We start from the raw sequence: 16,819 nt of genomic DNA, 5'->3' as shown, positions 1-16,819 counted from the left end.
CGGTTTGCGGTTTAACATATAAGTGGATAATTCAGGCTGTTCAAGGACAAACATTTAAATACACTTTTCATTTTTGGATGATCGCTTTAAATTCTACGTGATCTGATTACTAAACATGTACATATATAGCGTATCTGAGGAAATTTTTTTTATCAATGGATTCGCTTCTTTCATCCTCAGAGAATATTCTGTATAAATAATGTTTCTAAAGTTCTATGACTTTGTTAAGTTCAGCACTATTTTGTCAGTCGAATAGACTACGGAAGTTAACGAATTTATTATTTGCCACAGTGGTTTGGAAAAGTCACCTGCACAAAGGTGAAGTTACATAAACACTACACATAGGTCACTAAGTACTCCAATGCGTTGAGACAGCCGAGCGTGCGTGTTCGGCTTTCGGTCACGTGCGGCACAATTCGACAGATAAACTTTTCACATTTCGGCTTACATCGACCACTAATGCTGGGGTTCTAATGTCAGAGCCACTGCTCATCCGCCCACTGTAAACACACCACATATTCTCCGCTGCTTTTCTGCCCACCAACATATCCTCAACACGCAACGCCCCGAATACGGTTTCACCTATCAACGCCTGCGCTTGGCGTGAGCGTACAGCGTATATGCACCACAGGCTGCCAGAGCTGGATTTGACACTGTGTCACCTGCCAGCGAAGAGGGCAAGGGGCTGGCGTTATATGCATACAAGCACATATCTAACTGGGAGTATGAGCCTCGAAGAAGAGAACGTTTGTTATCTCCAGGCAGGTGGGAGTGTTGTGTGCAGTTTTGCGGAAATTGATACACCACAGACAGTTTACGCGTCTCACACTTCGCCCCCGCTAACCGACATTTGCATTTGATTACGTGCACCTGAGTCGCCTGCGTCTAAATTTGCGTGTGTTTAAAGGTCGATCTGGTCGGAGAAGTAGTTCATAGCTGTCCAATATTGGTGGGAAACAATGTTTTTATTCAGAGAAAATACCTTAATCTCAGTAACTTCCACTTCCACTTTGCCTTGCTTTTTATAACCTCATACAAGTGTTTACCTTATATAAGTGGATACCAACAAAATCAACATTTTTTGGCTCTTTTCGATAACAATTATTCTGTCTCTGTCTGCCGTTTGCAGGAATCAAAAACTTATGAAAATATGGGCATGCCGTCGAACAGTGGCGGGACGGGCGCGCAGAGCAGTCAGCAACAGAACGCAGCAGGGCCACAGCGACCAGCTCATGCAAAGGAGTATAATTTTCTGGATATCGAATGGAAATACGGTTTTCTACAAGTGAGTTTCGAACACAAAAACTATAAAACCAATGTACAATCTATATCTGTGTGTGGGTGAGTGTGTGCGTGTGTGGCCTAACCAAAAAAATAAAAATAATTTGAGAAATATGAAACCAATTACAACATTTACAGTTATTTTAAGCTTTATATTTGACTTGCTACTTTCATTTGAGTGCACAATTTTCACCAACAAGAGAACAATTGAATTTCACAAATGTTCACATGGATTCAATGGGAAGTCATCGACAGATCTTTCGATTAGCAAATGGCATTGCAAAATCCAGAGCGAATTATGTTTGAATAATATCTACACTAGTCAGCAAACACTGTTTTGCATTCTGTTCCTAAAATGTGTCTCTAGGTGAATTCAAATGTTGAGTTTGGGATTAACGATTTTTTTTTTATTTGGCACGATTTGAGGAATTAACACGGCGGTTGAGATTTTCAATTTTGATTTTGATATACTTTTTATTGTTGTTGGCTTTGTAAATTTAATCTACTTAAGTGAAAATAAATACTTACTTCTACCAAAATTGCTTGGGGAAATGATTTACTCACATTTGTAATCTGCAAATAGTTTTTTAATACAAAGTTATGCGAAGAGTTCGAATCGAGTAACGGGATCTTTCATATGTATTAATTCAACTTTAATATCGCATGTAAGTAAATTTCCATTTGTGGTCGAAATTTACCGGAAGCTTTAAAATTTTCAATATTTTTCATTCTTCCATTCCACATAAGAGTTAATCTCTGCAACATCTGCGTAATTCTACAAATTTCTTGAAGCATCTGCAGAATCCACTTTTCCAGTGCAAAAGGAGAATTGCGCAGTAAATTCGACTTAAAAGGAAAATTATAGCAGAACTATTAAGTTTGGCAAATTCGGCAACACCGAAACTATCTGATGCCAAAGTGAAACTTTTGAACTTTCCACTTGATTTAATTGTAAACTTTAAGTTGTTGTAAGTTTCAAAGCATGGCTGAGTTTTGAGCATTTAATACCAGTTCAAGTTTATTTAGAAGAAAAGCCTTCGATTGAAATGGGTAAATAGTGTGCGCTTAAATGCCAAAAAAGAAAAATCATTTGGCAGAAATTATAACAAAGCAATGAAGTATCACTTCAACTACGAGTATAAACACGAAAGATTGAAATTTGCCGTTATAATTGCGTTTGTGTTGGACTGTATGTGCATAATTGTTTGCCTTCTCTTCCAGCTAGTGGAAGCTTTATCATTTTTGCACTACTCGGGCCACGTCATTCATCGGAATGTGTGTCCATCATCTATATTAGTAACCAAGCGTGGTACCTGGAAACTGGCAGGCCTAGAATTTATAGGTGAGTACCCTATGCAAAAATTTAATTTAACTTTAATTAGTTAGTGCCAACCTACCTATGGACGAAAAACTTTCCTATCAACTAATTGATATTAAATTTAATAAGAGTGTGTGTATGCGAATTGTTTATCTTCAACAGAACGAATGAGTGAGACTGATGTAAATGAGTTCGTTCCTTGCCCGCCTTGGAGTAACAAGGTTTCAAAAATGGCTCAACCAAATCTGGATTTCATGGGTAAGTTGAAAGTTGGTCACAGTAGATTAAATCTAGTATTAGAACTATAAATGTATTAAGTTCTTTAGTTACTCTGTGAAATGATCGCATCAAAACATTTGTATTTCGTGTTTATTTTCGCAGCTCCTGAGACTCAATTAACTTCGAAGGGCAGCCTACTTAGTGACATGTTCTCTTTGGGCTTGGTAATATGTGCGGCTTTCAACAATGGACGACCGCTCATCCAAGCCGGCAATGTAGTGTCGAATTATATGAAGCAGTTGGAGTCGGTAAGTAATATTTATATATATTTTAGAATGAACACCAGCAGTGAATAACCAACTACAGTGAAATGCCTCATAATATTCGCATTGCTTTTGTTGGTTTATGAAGATCTGTCCGTATTGGGGAATTTCACTGCATTTCGATGGCAACTGAGAAATTTATTTTATGTGAACTTTGTTAATCTCTGAGTCTCATAAACAAATCTCATAAACAAATTATTTGCAATACTAGTATTTTAACATCGAAAAAATCCTGTACACACTGTGCCCTATTCATAAACGCCACTCACCACCGGTCCACAGGACCGTCAGCTTTGCACTCTATAACGTATGCGAGTTAACGGTAAATTCAATAAGCAATTTTCTACGAATCCTAATGAAATTCATAACTTCGTTACGAGTACAAAACCTAAAGCTTTACCTGGAACTGGAAATAAATGCACAAGTGAGAAGGGAAAATTGAATTTCAACCAAACTAAGCGTCTCACTGACAGCATGAAATATGCTTGAAAAGAATTACTAGAATACAGTGGTAATATGCAAACATAGAATTCGTATTGCCTTTCAAATATGAATGTCTGAATCAAAGTTAATGCCTTTTTATCCACGATTAAAAAGAAAAATTCAATTTCACAACGTTCGGTGTTTCTTCTGTTTAGAAAATTCGCGAACCCCTTTACGTTTTCAGATATAAACGTTGCAGAGATGTCTAATTCAAATGTGCCTCTCTTCTTGAAACTAACAGTGCTTCATGCAATTTGTGCAACTTTTTCTTCAGCATTTTTAGATACTATCTCATGCAGAATGCGTGTGTATATATGCATGCAAATATTTAGCATTCAACTGCCACAACAACTGAATTCTCTGAAAAGGTGCGAGTCTTTGCAAAGCGCCGAGAAAACAATTGTAAATTGACTCTTTGGCGGCAGACATTTTTCCTTTGCATTTCTTGTTTTTGGTTATTGGCCAGTTTGAAGTGTTTGTGCTCGAGAAGAGCTCGGATAAAATGGAATAGTGAAATTCTGCGTTGAAGAGTCTTAAATGCAGACTATCAAGTTTAACTTTCAAGTGAACACAAGTATCGGAAGTTTATGCGAAAAGTGCTGTTGACATTGATGAAGTGAAGCTCAGCGCTTCTGAGAGCAGTGGCACAGGAAACTTTTCGCTCACCACAAAAGGTTGAGTTATCACCACTTGTGTGAAATGAATTTGTTTTCTCGACTTTAATCTTATCTGAATCAAATGAAATTTTAAAATATTACAATTTCAATCAACAAAACTATTTGCAATTTGACAAGTAAAAAAAGAATTTCAGTTTTAGTTTAAACCCAAAATTTAGAGTTCTAATAAATTACAAAGGCAGGTTCTTATTTCTTTTATATTTTACATTTTGTAATTCAAAGTTGACATTCACTTATTAAATTATTGAATTTTTCAGCTGGAAGAGTCCGTGCAGAAAATGTTGCCGCGAGTGCCGGTACCACTCCAAGAGGCCACCTCACGTTTGGTTAGTCGAGATCCCACCGCACGACCGACGGCTCAGCTCTTACAATTGATTAAATACTTTAGGTAAGTACGAGACCTGAAAAGTATATTAATTATTCATATATTAGAACACCAGCTAAAATTAAAAATTATATAGCACATGATATAACAAATATAAGGTATTATTAGTCACAAGTAGGAAACATCTTAAAATATGTTATAATGTAATGGCGAATTAAAACATCTGCAAAATATTGACTTAACTCGGAATATAATGAATATATATAATATGAATAATATATGTAAGACGAGAAAGGAAACGAGACGAAAGACGAAAACTTCTTCAGAATTCCTTGAAATGCGAAGGGCGACGAAGAATGAAGCTTTCAAATATTCACCGCACTTCAAATGCCCTTAAAATTATTATTTACGTAGCGTAACACGTTTCTCTGCTTCTTCATGCTTCGAAACAATTGACCCCGAGTGACGGAATAAAGAAATAGCGCCCCACGAAAGAGATTTATTTATATAAAGTATCACAATGTCATGGAATTTGTGTGTGTGTGAATGTGTTAGGATTCTGTGTGAGAATCGCCGCCAACACCAACTCGACTTACTTACTTACGTTAAGCAGATGTGCGTTAGAATATGTGTCAGAGGATGTACCGTACTGTGTTGACGAAGCTTGGAGTGTGGTTTGTTTAACTTAACCTTATGCTGATTGACAAGTGTTACGCCATTCTGAGATTGCGATTTATTGAGACATAATCTCGCAGACACACTCACACTCACACTCACACTAAATACGTGTATTTAAATACTTGCGGAAAATACCACAGTCCGGGTTAATGGAGAAGGCATGGGAAGAATAGCGCAAAGTGGAGACTACAACCGAATATAAAGGTGTAAATACAGTTTTCCTGTAGTTGATGGCATTCGTTGCGGAGCTTGACGGTCTACTGGCTTGGATTTTGCTTTATGCTTTGTTTTTGCACTTCTCGCATTGTGATAAGGCGCGTAGCTGCGTGTGTTCGCTCATTGCCAGAGGAAATTTGCTGATGCCTCTTTTTGTAATGAGAGTGGCAGAGACATTGACGCATCCGGCGCATGCTGGCTGTGTCTAGACCAGAAGATGGTGATAGACATACAGAATAGTATATGCACATTAAAGCATGATTTTACAAGTTGAGAAATCTTCGACTTGAACTGGGAAGCTCTCAGTAATTATTTAAAAAAACAAATTCAATGTTGAAAAGCTAGAAGAAAAAACCCCACATATAGCACTCAGACCACTTTTAATGCCAGCCTAAGTTAAATAGTTCAATTAATTTTAGATTAAATCTCAATTCATTCAAACGAGTAGGTCGTTACAAAGATTAACAGACTATTACTGGCGTATTAGCCACTATAAGCTGGGCTTGATTTCACAAAGTTGATCAACTGCGCTCTTAGCCCAATTTGAAGATCTTATTCATGGTATCCTCTTAGGAATAATCAATTTTGCAATGTAAAAAAAGCAAACTTTCTGAAAGATGATTTCACTAAAATTACAAACAGAGCAACACATGAGAGAATGTATCCCAACTTTTTGCAAATGTGGCAACCAGTAAATAAGTATCAAGTAAATAGGCATACCCACGACGGAGGCAATGGAATGAGTTGAAATAATGCGGCCGCACCGAGAGGCAAATGCAAGGATAAATTGAAACTCGTAAGCAAGCAAATATTTGCGCTTTCCATTCTGCTGGAGATTAAACCACTTTAAAGATAATTTAAATGTTGTCAACAATTCTTTTATTTCTTATTTCTATCATGTTGTTGCTGTTGTTGTTGTTGAAACGAGATCCACACTGTTTACACAGGTTAAGTACATCACCCGCAAGGCTTAAGTGTAGTTTGTTTGGCTGTCTGCTCGGCTGCCCGACTGCATCAATGGAAGCGAACAAAAACACTCACAATCGCAGCGGCGGCTGGCTGAGGCACAAACACACATACAAGCGGAGGCTCACATAGCCAAGCCTGGCAGGCAGACAGTTCTTTCAAATGCGTTTTTTTTTTTAATTTGCGCCTATTCTTTGGTCCATATTGAATTTATAATCCTTTAGATGCGAGTGTTAAAGTTCGAGGCTTTAAGTTATGTTAGAGAATAATGAAATTGTGTTGTTAACTTGATTGTGACAGTGTGTTGAGTTGAAATTCAATCTCTTTAACTGTTAACAAGCATAAAGGCTAATGACTGCGGACCGCAGAGTTGTTGTAAATTAGTTGTGAAAGTGCAAAGCTTACTTTTAAACATACATTTATGTACGTTTCCACTTTCAGTGATCCCGCTGTGAATGCGCTCAAGTTCCTGGATGTGGTCAACATGAAGGACACATCGCAGAAATCACACTTCTACAAGAACACGCTAATGGAAGCGATGCCGCTGATACCGAAGGTAAGTAGCCAGCACACAACACAACTTGTGCACTTTATGCTTATATATGTACTTAAGGAAAGCTTGCGCTGAAACACTGAATGCCGCGCCGCTTGTGTGTCTAGAGAAGATTTCGCAGCAGCGCGAGCAAATTGAAGGCAGTAGGTAATATTCAGATTTTTCACATTATTTAACGAAAAGGGAAAAAGAAAAAACCGAAAACGCAAATGCAAAAACAACTATTAATGCAACAGGTGTATTCGCAGTAAACATGAAAGGAGCCACCACCACCACCACGAAACTTGCCTTGCAAATGTACGAGTATTTATTCCGTAAGAAAGTGACTGTGCGTCTAAGCGATTCAGGGAGTCAGGTGCGCGCTTAATGGCTAAATGAAATTTCGACACATTTATGAGGCAGCCATTGCTTGGCACATAAAAGGACCTGTTGCCACGCAGAGCTCCGCCATACTTACTGGTATGGCGATGGTACTTGCGACTGCCTTCGCGCACACATAATGTGTCAGTCTGCTTTTTATGACTTGCTAATTTCACTCAATGCTTTGGGCAAATAAAAAACGTAACAAAATTATTATTTTTATGTTTGAGAAAGATTTTACGCTGACCGACAGTGCGTTACTCGTGTTTCTAACAATTAGCGTTTTTATTGCAGAAATTGTGGTGGCAAAATGTGTGGCCAATGTTGCAGGCCGAAATCAGTAATGGCGAAGTGCTGGCAGCTGTTCTGCAACCCGTCATTAAGCTCATTCATGAGGCATCGCCGAGCGAGTACGAGTCGATTATGGCGCCAACAATGAAGTAAGTGAGACGAACTTCATTTCAAACAAATTTAAAAACACAAATCGAAATACATATTTCTACACGAATTCTAATATTTTGTCTTAAACAGCATTCTAAATATATTTACCAGGCAGTGTTTCTTTAGAGCACAGATATATGTATATGTATATTTAAAGGGGCACGCTATATACGAGTACATTAACCTCGATGCACCACCAAGGCTGTAGATTATGACTCTTTAAACCTCACGGTGCTGACTGTAATATATTGGTAATATTGTTTGAAGTTCCATAGAGCGAATAATTCATTCCCCGTGTATATACTAATGACACTGTCAAAACAATATACTAAAAATACTTTAGCAGTCTTGTTATAAACATGCCCCGAGCATTTTCCGATTTTTGCGATTCCACTATTCCTCACTTTCTTTTAGAAAACAACGAAAAGTGTGAGAAACTTGTAAAATAAATACCAAACGGACTTAGCTCTCCACTTACAGATGAACTTGCATTTGGTAAAAAAAACCTATTTTTATTAGTTTATCGGTTTATCGAGGCCAAGGTCGGCCAAACGTTTTATAATATAATTTTTATTCACACACAATACATATATATATATTTTTTTTTTGTTCTATCCATAAGCTGCTATTATTTGCTCTATGTACTTCTTCCACCACTTTGAGTTCTCATCCACTTCCGTTTGCACTTCAAGATGCCTTTATTAGGTTACCAATAGGAGTACTCGGCGCATTTCATTGCGTCCGGTTCATGCCAACACAAGTGGAATCCAAATAGACACGGGACATTACCGCTGGCTGGCACTATACTTATTTATTTGCCTTCTAATTTCATGTACTCGTCTATGTGTGCATTGTTTTTGTTTTTCATCTCCGTCCATCACACATCACCGTGCTTGTGATTGTTTTTGTTGTTTCGCATACTTTTTCTTGATTTGTTGACTCTCGTTTGTGTTCGTGTTCGGCATGTTGTCCCTCAGTGTCGTCGTTGCGATAAAAGTTGTTTGCACAATTTAAGTTTGTCACTCGAAAGTCGCATTGTCCTTGTGTGCTCGCCGTAAAATTTATCCTCTTATTGGAGCTTTACATTTTTCTCGCTATTTGGTGCGACAATAAACTCAACATAAATACACATCCGACACAGATGAATGTTCACGAGCGAAGACAAATGGAAACTTCAGCCATATTTCATTCGCTAGTTAAACATAAGTCGAAGGCAATTTTGTTTTCTGTTTTTTCTGTTGTTGTTGTGAGTTACTTATTAATGAATCGCCCAAGCGGAATGTAAGTAGGTATCTCATAATTACTGTGTTTCAGTTACTCCGTTTTAAAGAAATAATGCTTTTGACTTTGATCACGAAATTTCAATATGCATAAGTTTATCCAAATGAGGCGAAGAAGACATTTATGGACGAACTAATTTCTGAAATTCGTTTGCAGAGTAATTTTCGGCTCGCCCAAATCCATCCAGGCCACTGTCACCTTGCTGGAAAATTTACATCTGATTATAGAGAAGACCGCGCCCGGCGATGTCACCACCGACATCATTCCAATGTTGTTCTTTGCTTTCGAAAGCTCAACGATACAAGTGCAGGTAAAAAAAGCTCATACTGATTTGTCATCAATTTTGCATGGTGTAACCCGAACCCTGAAATTTTCTACACTTTCCAATAAGTGCTGTATACAGTTTTTTTAGATTTAACCACATAATTATTTTGAGTTGCGAATTTCTGGCGAGAGCCAATTATGTACCAATTATAATTTTTCTCCGCACACAGAGCGCTGCTGTTGTCGCAGTTACAAATGTCTTTGACAATATCGAGGATGTGTCCATCAGGCGAATGGTGATTCCGAAGGTGAAATCTGTTTTCGAAAAGAACCTAGCGGATCCGAAGATTGTCCAAAACGTACTTATCTGCATAGAGGTGCTCATGGACAAACTGGACCGAGCTCAGGTGAGTAAACCAACAATTTTCGTATAAATAAATGCATCTTCCCGCTTCGAAGCTGACAATGTGTTTTGTTTAAGTATATCAGAATTTTTAAATGTAATTACTTTAATTTTATGTAAGACCCTTCTTTAATTTTCAAAATGTGTCTTTACATATTTTTTATTCATCGCCTTCATATGTAAAACATGCTTTTCAATGTTGCCGTAAAAGGTGATGGAAGAGGTGCTCCAGCTGCTTAGCGATGTCCGCATACCGGAACCGGATATTGTTATGCGTACAGTGCGTAAGTACTTAATGCAATGCTAGTAAATAAATTTAAAATATTAGACACAAAGAAACTGAACTTCATTTCATTTTTGATGTCATATTTTCTAGGAATTTTATGTAATTTGCAAATAATTTGTGCTTCTTCACTCAAAAAATAAAATGTATGAAAATTGTTTAATTGTTTGCAGATATCTATCATAAAATGGTTGTCGATAAAACGTATGGTCTGACCGTGGAGACAATGGCTACGCATGTGCTTCCACTATTGATACCGCATACCGTTAATCCGGGATTGAATCTCGAACAATACTGCATGCTGGTGGAGGTAAAATGTTGCTAAACTAATAACACTCACATACATATATTCCTACATTCAAGTAATCAGTTCGCAAAAGCACAGATATACGTTTTATCATTGCTACCCGGCAGTCAAATCAACTAGTTCTTAACTATTCTGCGACTAGTATGAAAGAGAACCGTAACTAGTCAGCCGACTAGTTAATTTTTAATCAATTTCGGTCAGTCTCACAGTAGTAGTGCAAAATAGAAATAAAATTAATAATCTATCAATAAATCCTTGTGGAATTTTTGGATTTTGTTCATTCAGAATATTCTAAATATAATTTAACTTCCTTCCTGGCTAGTTTCATGTTTGACTGCGGGGTACATATGTATGTAGAAACATAATTCACAGCATAAAGTTCTATTGATGTGTCAACCGATTCTCCAATGTCCAATCGCACTTCTAACAGGTGCTGCAGGAGATGCTCGAACAAATTGACCGTCAGCAACGTAATAAATTGAAACTGGACAATCTGTCAATACCATCACCGGAGCGCCATCGCCCGTTGCGACATCAATTCTCATCGGATAACATGAACGCCCCGCCATTCAATATACCCAATTTGCGTATCGATCAGCGGAAAACATCCAGTGCAGAGGATATGGCACGCAAGAATTCCGGAGGTACATATATACACATATACCAGACGTACATTTTCACTCACACGAACTACACTGCACACATGCACATACTCGTATGATTCAGCTGAAATGCACGTGTTTCTCTGCATACCGACATGTGTGCGGGCATACGACCGTCAGTCTGGAAGTATGCAATTATATTTATTCACGCTAACAATGCTGTTATGCATGATATCAATGAATATGTGGATCCAGTAGGATAAGTGTTTATTCTTCTCCTCCAATTGAAAAGTCCAAACTATTTCACATCCAGTCTTCATTAATATCCAAAAAGCGAATAATCACTTTCACCTTTAAACAGCTTTATGTGGCAGTTCATTTGGGTGAAGCGTTTATATGTCGCTTAAGTAATAATAAGCTTCCATCAGAAGTACCAATTTTATTTCGCTGACGCGTTTATAAACAATTTAAAAGTTGAAATTTAATTTCGCTTCACTGCTCTCAATGAGTACTTAGCTACTTTCATGACATCGTGTATGCTGAATACAAATATTTGGCTTAAGAATTTTGCACCAACTTCGAGGCAAAGTATATATGTGCGAGTTGAAACAAATGAAGCGCCTAAAGCCTCAAAAACTTTTGCATACAAAAGCAGTCACACCAGTGTAATTTGTTCTAGCTTATTATTCGCTTTTAAGAAAGTTTCCATTGTTGTTTCCATTCAAAAAGCGACAGCTTCCTTCGACAGTTTTGGAAAGATGAGAAAAGCGGAGGATTTGCAGTTACTCAAAAATATGGAAAATCATATTCCAACGGCGCTCGGGGACAATGTCAAACTTCCAACACATTTGACACGAGTAATACCTCATTTCTCTGAAAATATGTAGCTGACACCAGAAGGAATGAAGAACCAAAAACTCAAATGATTTGCACTCAAAAAGAATTAATTGTCATAGCGCTTTTTAACCTCAGACCTGCCAAAATGCACGTTTACTTACATACAAACATTTGTAGAAAATGTGTTTTTTTGTTTACCAAAAAGGTCATCAATACATAGTATATAAGAGTATGTAGTAATCTGCATTGGTTGGCTGTTAAATGGCCAATAATAACATTTAGCCTTCGACGAGCTGGTCGCGCCAACTATGCGGTTTGACTTGCAAATAAATCAATTCGGTAGGCCATGAAACTCAGCGAGGCCGCCAATGTTCGCATGGCCGTAGGCAGCTCACGTACACAGTACTAAGCTGACTGCTGCCTCATAGTCGTCTGTGTAACCGTCCTATGCATTGTCTGCGTGCGAGTACACTTGCCTATTTCCAGAGCCCTAATTGAATATCTTTCTGTGCCCTCGAGTGGCAATTTGACAGCCTGTGCCGCGCTAATCCCCAAATTTATGAAATCGCAGACAAACATAATTCCTTAACCCGAAAGTCTCTTGTAGAATGGTATGCAGTAAAGGTGGATTGAAGGTGTATAATTACTGTTTTCTCGCAGCACTAAATATTGTTTACGTGCCTTTAATTCTGTTAATTTAGAGGCGAAGCTCACTGCATATAAATTGCTAATTATTCTCTACTTAAAAGATGCTGCGAGCAGTTTTTAACGCCCTATAGCTTGTAGTTGAGCTAGCTGCCATTAGACTATATATTTTGTGGCCTATGATTGCGGAGATCCACTCCAATTTGAATGCCACACATTCATGTAGCCAAACCAAAGTCCTTGCACATCGAATTACACATATAAAATACTCTCTACACATGTCTATGTACTCGTATGTTTATGTAGAAAGTCACCGCAGCCGACGTGGACAATGTGGTGTTTTGAATATTTTTAATTTTTGCAGTTCGCTTATTTACAGGTTCAGGTATGCTGGGCGGCTGGTGGTTCGGCTGCTCGCCGTCATCGCCCGACAGCAATTTCCTGCGCGTGGCCAATGCATTCCCCAACCGACGGCTGTCGGACAACACTCTGATGACGCCGAAAATACGCATCGCACCCTCGTGCGCTTCCTCGCCAGGTGGCACGCCGGGCAGCGGGCTGCCCACACGCCGACACTCGAGCATCGGACCACAGGAACGACGCGGCTCGACAATCAATCTGTCACCGCCTACTGTAAGTGGCCGCCCTCCTTTCAACACATCCATCACTTGTTCATTCCACAGCGTGTGCGTTAACTTAGTTGTACGCCCGCTGATTTACTGATTTACTATGTGGTTATGTTGGTTGATTTCAACTTTTAATTCCTTATTTTCCTTTTGTTCCCTTTTTTTTGTTTGAGATATATTTTACTCCACATGGAGTTTTATGCTTTCGTTATTCTAATTATATTCTGTATAAATAAGTAGTTGTGGGGCGGGGGGCGCTGTGTTACTTTTGCTGTGGTTAATTGAAAATAGCAAAAACAAATAGTTAAATATGTTGTAGTGAAGTTATAGTTTCTCTCAAATAATATCATTGACTTTATATTTACAAGTATTACAAATATTACAACTATTACAACAACAAATGATACATAAATAGTTCCATGCCATTTTGCGAAGTAAAATCGATTTGTACAAAAACATTCTATGCCAATGCTTTACTATCGCATAGCTAAATTGTTTATCTAGTGAACCGAATATTTTCGTTTGTAATTCTTTAGGTAGCTTTTCCGCAGCTATACTTCTATGAGTTCAGTGATTTTGTTTTCTATTTTTGTTTGTATTTATGCAAAAAAAAAAACGAATGAATTTAACCAAAAATTGTAATGAAAAAATGAATTGAAAATCGGAACTGTTTTTCTCATTTCCTTACCACTGATTACATTTCATCACATAACAACAACAACAACAACAACTTAACATAATAATGACCATTGGTAATTCGTAAAAAATGGTAAACGGTAAATGGTAAATACTCCTCTACACTTCCTCCCCAAATAGACGTATGGTTTTGGCGCACGCGGTAGCTCCGGATCGAGTTTGTCGGTACCCTCCTCGTCGGCCTATGTTGTAAGTCTAAAAAACGTCTCAACATCTTATTGCCATAGTCAGATGTGAACTCAGGTATCTTGTGCGAGTGCGGTGCGATGTTCGATTCGCCTATTTGACGCATATTTAAACGGTTATCATAGTGTTTAAGCATTGCAAGCCGCTTGCCGCTTTGTTTTGTGATCTGTGAACTGCTGAGCACATAACTGTAACTGTTCGTTCGTTTCATGCCATTTTGCAAGCTCGTACTCGCCTCCGCACGCTCGTCAAATGACAATAACAAGCTGTATCGTATTCGTTGATAATTTTTACTCTTTCTTATTTCAATACTCATTCGTACGCTCAAGAAGTATTAACTGTCCATGAAAGTTGTTTTAATTACCATAAGAAATGAAGTAATTAATATGAAAGCGATGAAGTTGCCAGCCAAAACAAACAGCTGAACACCCTGAGTGGATGGCCTTCAATTCAAACGTTTGAAACTACTCTGGAATGTCAAATAGTATTTCTAATGACTACATCGTTATCGCATTAATTGCTTCATTGTCACATACATATAAATAATATATATTCTACATAAGCAATTGCCTCTATTGTTTTTGTAATTATTTTGTGACGAATATTTTGCATTTTGCTGTTCATAATGTGTTTCTAAATTAATCGAGCAGACTGTATTCGCAAATGGAGACTTCCCACTTATGTTTTCACATATTTATATTTTCGTAATTGAAATGTGTTGTAATTACGAATGTGTTTTATATGTTATATTTGGTATTTTGTATTTATTGATTTCCATTAAACAAGTGCGGTGTGTATAAAGTAAGAAAAAATGCAAAATATTATCATAATTGGAGTGATTGAAAGATAATAAGAAGAATATGAATTTGTGTCGGAACGTCGATGCTTTAAAAAGAATGAAAACGTTTCGTTTCTTCAACGAATTACGCACTACGATAGGAATATAATTGATAATAACGAAATACATAACTTTGGCGAGTTTAGATAGTTTTTTGCTAAGGAATTTAAAGAGTCTTAATTTCTCCATCCAAATTAAATGGTTTGTCAAGTGAATTTTATTTGGACCCTCAAAACCCGTTTTCTAACTAAATACTTCGACTTTTGAATATATGGTATCAAAACTACAAAAAAATAGGTATTTTTTTTAATATTTTGAAGCAGTCAGCGATACTCAGATATGCTTTTGCGACGTTTTTTATTAATATTAACTTTTAAAATTTGTAGACTGGAGTTGGATATTTTCGTGAAATAATCGTGAGTAGAAAATAGAGATCTCGTTAATTTTTATTTTCCCTTTGAAAACATATGTACATCTAACTGTTTTTGTTTCTTAAATTCATTTTAAGTCTCAGTGTGATCTCATGTTAACGTGTGTAAGTTTCCACATTTTCGATGTTACAAGTTGGTGTGATTTGACAATAAGACTTCTTGTATCTTCAGCAATGAAAAAAGAGCGCAGCAGTCTGAACGTTCAATATCTAAATATTTGAGTGTTTTTTAAGTATACTTGTTCAGGTTTAATTCGCAGCAATATTCTCTCTGTGCGCGTGCAAATATTGCATTTTCCCCACTTCCATACAAATTTTGAGTGTTCACCAGCGAGAGTTTCACCAAGATCCTCACCTACACGATTTCGTGCATACCTACAAACATGTCTACATTCTCGTACACCCATTCGCCGTTTGTGTCTATCTCGGTGGGCATAATTTCATTGATTCATTTGTATGATTTCGCATATTCTTTGACATTTCATTTGTGTATTTGTGTTTTTACTGTTATTGTTATTGTTATTGTTATTGTTTTCGTATAACGTCCAATCTCTCAGGAAATTCTCTTCAAATGTGTGCATTCCATTGTTTATCGAAATATGTTTTTTGTTTCGTTTACTTTCGGTTAATTGGAAATTATCGCAGCTTGCACGGAGCATGATCGTGAGTACACGTTTTCGCTATGACTTTGCGACATACATATGTACATATGTACTTATATGATTTATTTATCACACTGCTGTTAAACACACTTACTCGTGCATATAAACAAGCCTTACCCACCCACTATATACATACATGTTCCACGATTATAGTAGATTACACTTACACAAGAGCAGTTGCTTTCGTCTGTCCTTTGCCTACTCTAAACTGCAAACACTACTCTATGCTTACTGTAAACCTTCCAGTTACATGCATTCGAACACACACATCGCTAACTTAAGCAAGAGGGTCCGTAAAACTCACTCGCGATCAAGTCCAGTGATAATATGTATCGCGATAAGCTCTCGCCGGCACCACCTAAACGAGTGCTAGCATAAACTATGGCACAGCATTTGTTCGTGCTGTACGCTGTTCACTTGGCTTCACTCGTGAGTATTGAGCAATTGCGGACCCTGGCCCACAAAACACCTCTATAGTTACATGACCACACTAATGTTACTAAGGTTTGTTGAGTTGATGATTGTTTTGCGTTGGTTTGTCGTATTCTTGCAATATACTCGTACTCCTACCTCCTACATACTACTGCCACTATTACTCCTACTGTACTCGTATAACCATAAAATACTCGATTTTAACACCAAATAATTCTGCGTTTATTGCTTTGCTTCCGTTTAACATTTTTGTTTGTGTTATTGCAATTTATGTACTCAAATGTTAATTTGTGTAATTGGTTGTTTGGTTTGTTGCCTAAACGGTTTGCTATTACTTTTTTATGATTGTTAAACAGCTTCAAATATAAATGCATTACCCATCACATTATGTAAATTGCAGTCTGTCTCCCACAAAGACTCGTCAAACATCTTTCCAGCGAAGAAAAATGTGTGAGTATACGGTTCAAGAAATTAGATAAACTTTTAT

At 37.4% G+C, this 16,819-nt stretch overlaps 1 protein-coding gene across 11 annotated transcripts in view; it reads left to right on the top strand.

Annotated features, from left to right (window-relative positions):
* The window catches only part of LOC105212922 (SCY1-like protein 2), a 55,399-nt gene that overhangs the window by 28,013 nt on the left and 10,567 nt on the right, over positions 1-16,819 (top strand). For 4 of the 11 annotated variants that reach the window (XM_054230117.1, XM_054230116.1, XM_054230118.1 and 1 more), the window contains 14 exons: positions 1,130-1,285; positions 2,503-2,623; positions 2,762-2,857; positions 2,981-3,126; positions 4,559-4,689; positions 6,928-7,042; positions 7,694-7,839; positions 9,278-9,431; positions 9,616-9,792; positions 10,000-10,072; positions 10,245-10,381; positions 10,809-11,022; positions 12,827-13,095; positions 13,905-13,973. In XM_054230117.1, coding sequence (XP_054086092.1) covers positions 1,130-1,285; positions 2,503-2,623; positions 2,762-2,857; positions 2,981-3,126; positions 4,559-4,689; positions 6,928-7,042; positions 7,694-7,839; positions 9,278-9,431; positions 9,616-9,792; positions 10,000-10,072; positions 10,245-10,381; positions 10,809-11,022; positions 12,827-13,095; positions 13,905-13,973 — 2,004 coding nt within the window. Of the gene's footprint in view, positions 1-1,129; positions 1,286-2,502; positions 2,624-2,761; positions 2,858-2,980; positions 3,127-4,558; positions 4,690-6,927; positions 7,043-7,693; positions 7,840-9,277; positions 9,432-9,615; positions 9,793-9,999; positions 10,073-10,244; positions 10,382-10,808; positions 11,023-12,826; positions 13,096-13,904; positions 15,902-16,819 lie in introns of all 11 variants that reach the window. The other 7 variants (XM_029040791.2, XM_054230110.1, XM_054230115.1 and 4 more) reach the window with 5 other exon arrangements.

This window comes from Zeugodacus cucurbitae, chromosome 4, assembly GCF_028554725.1.
Source record: "Zeugodacus cucurbitae isolate PBARC_wt_2022May chromosome 4, idZeuCucr1.2, whole genome shotgun sequence".
NCBI lineage: Eukaryota > Metazoa > Arthropoda > Insecta > Diptera > Tephritidae > Zeugodacus > Zeugodacus cucurbitae.
The sequence above is the reverse complement of the archived record's forward strand: the minus strand, read 5'-3'. Positions and strand labels throughout refer to the sequence as shown.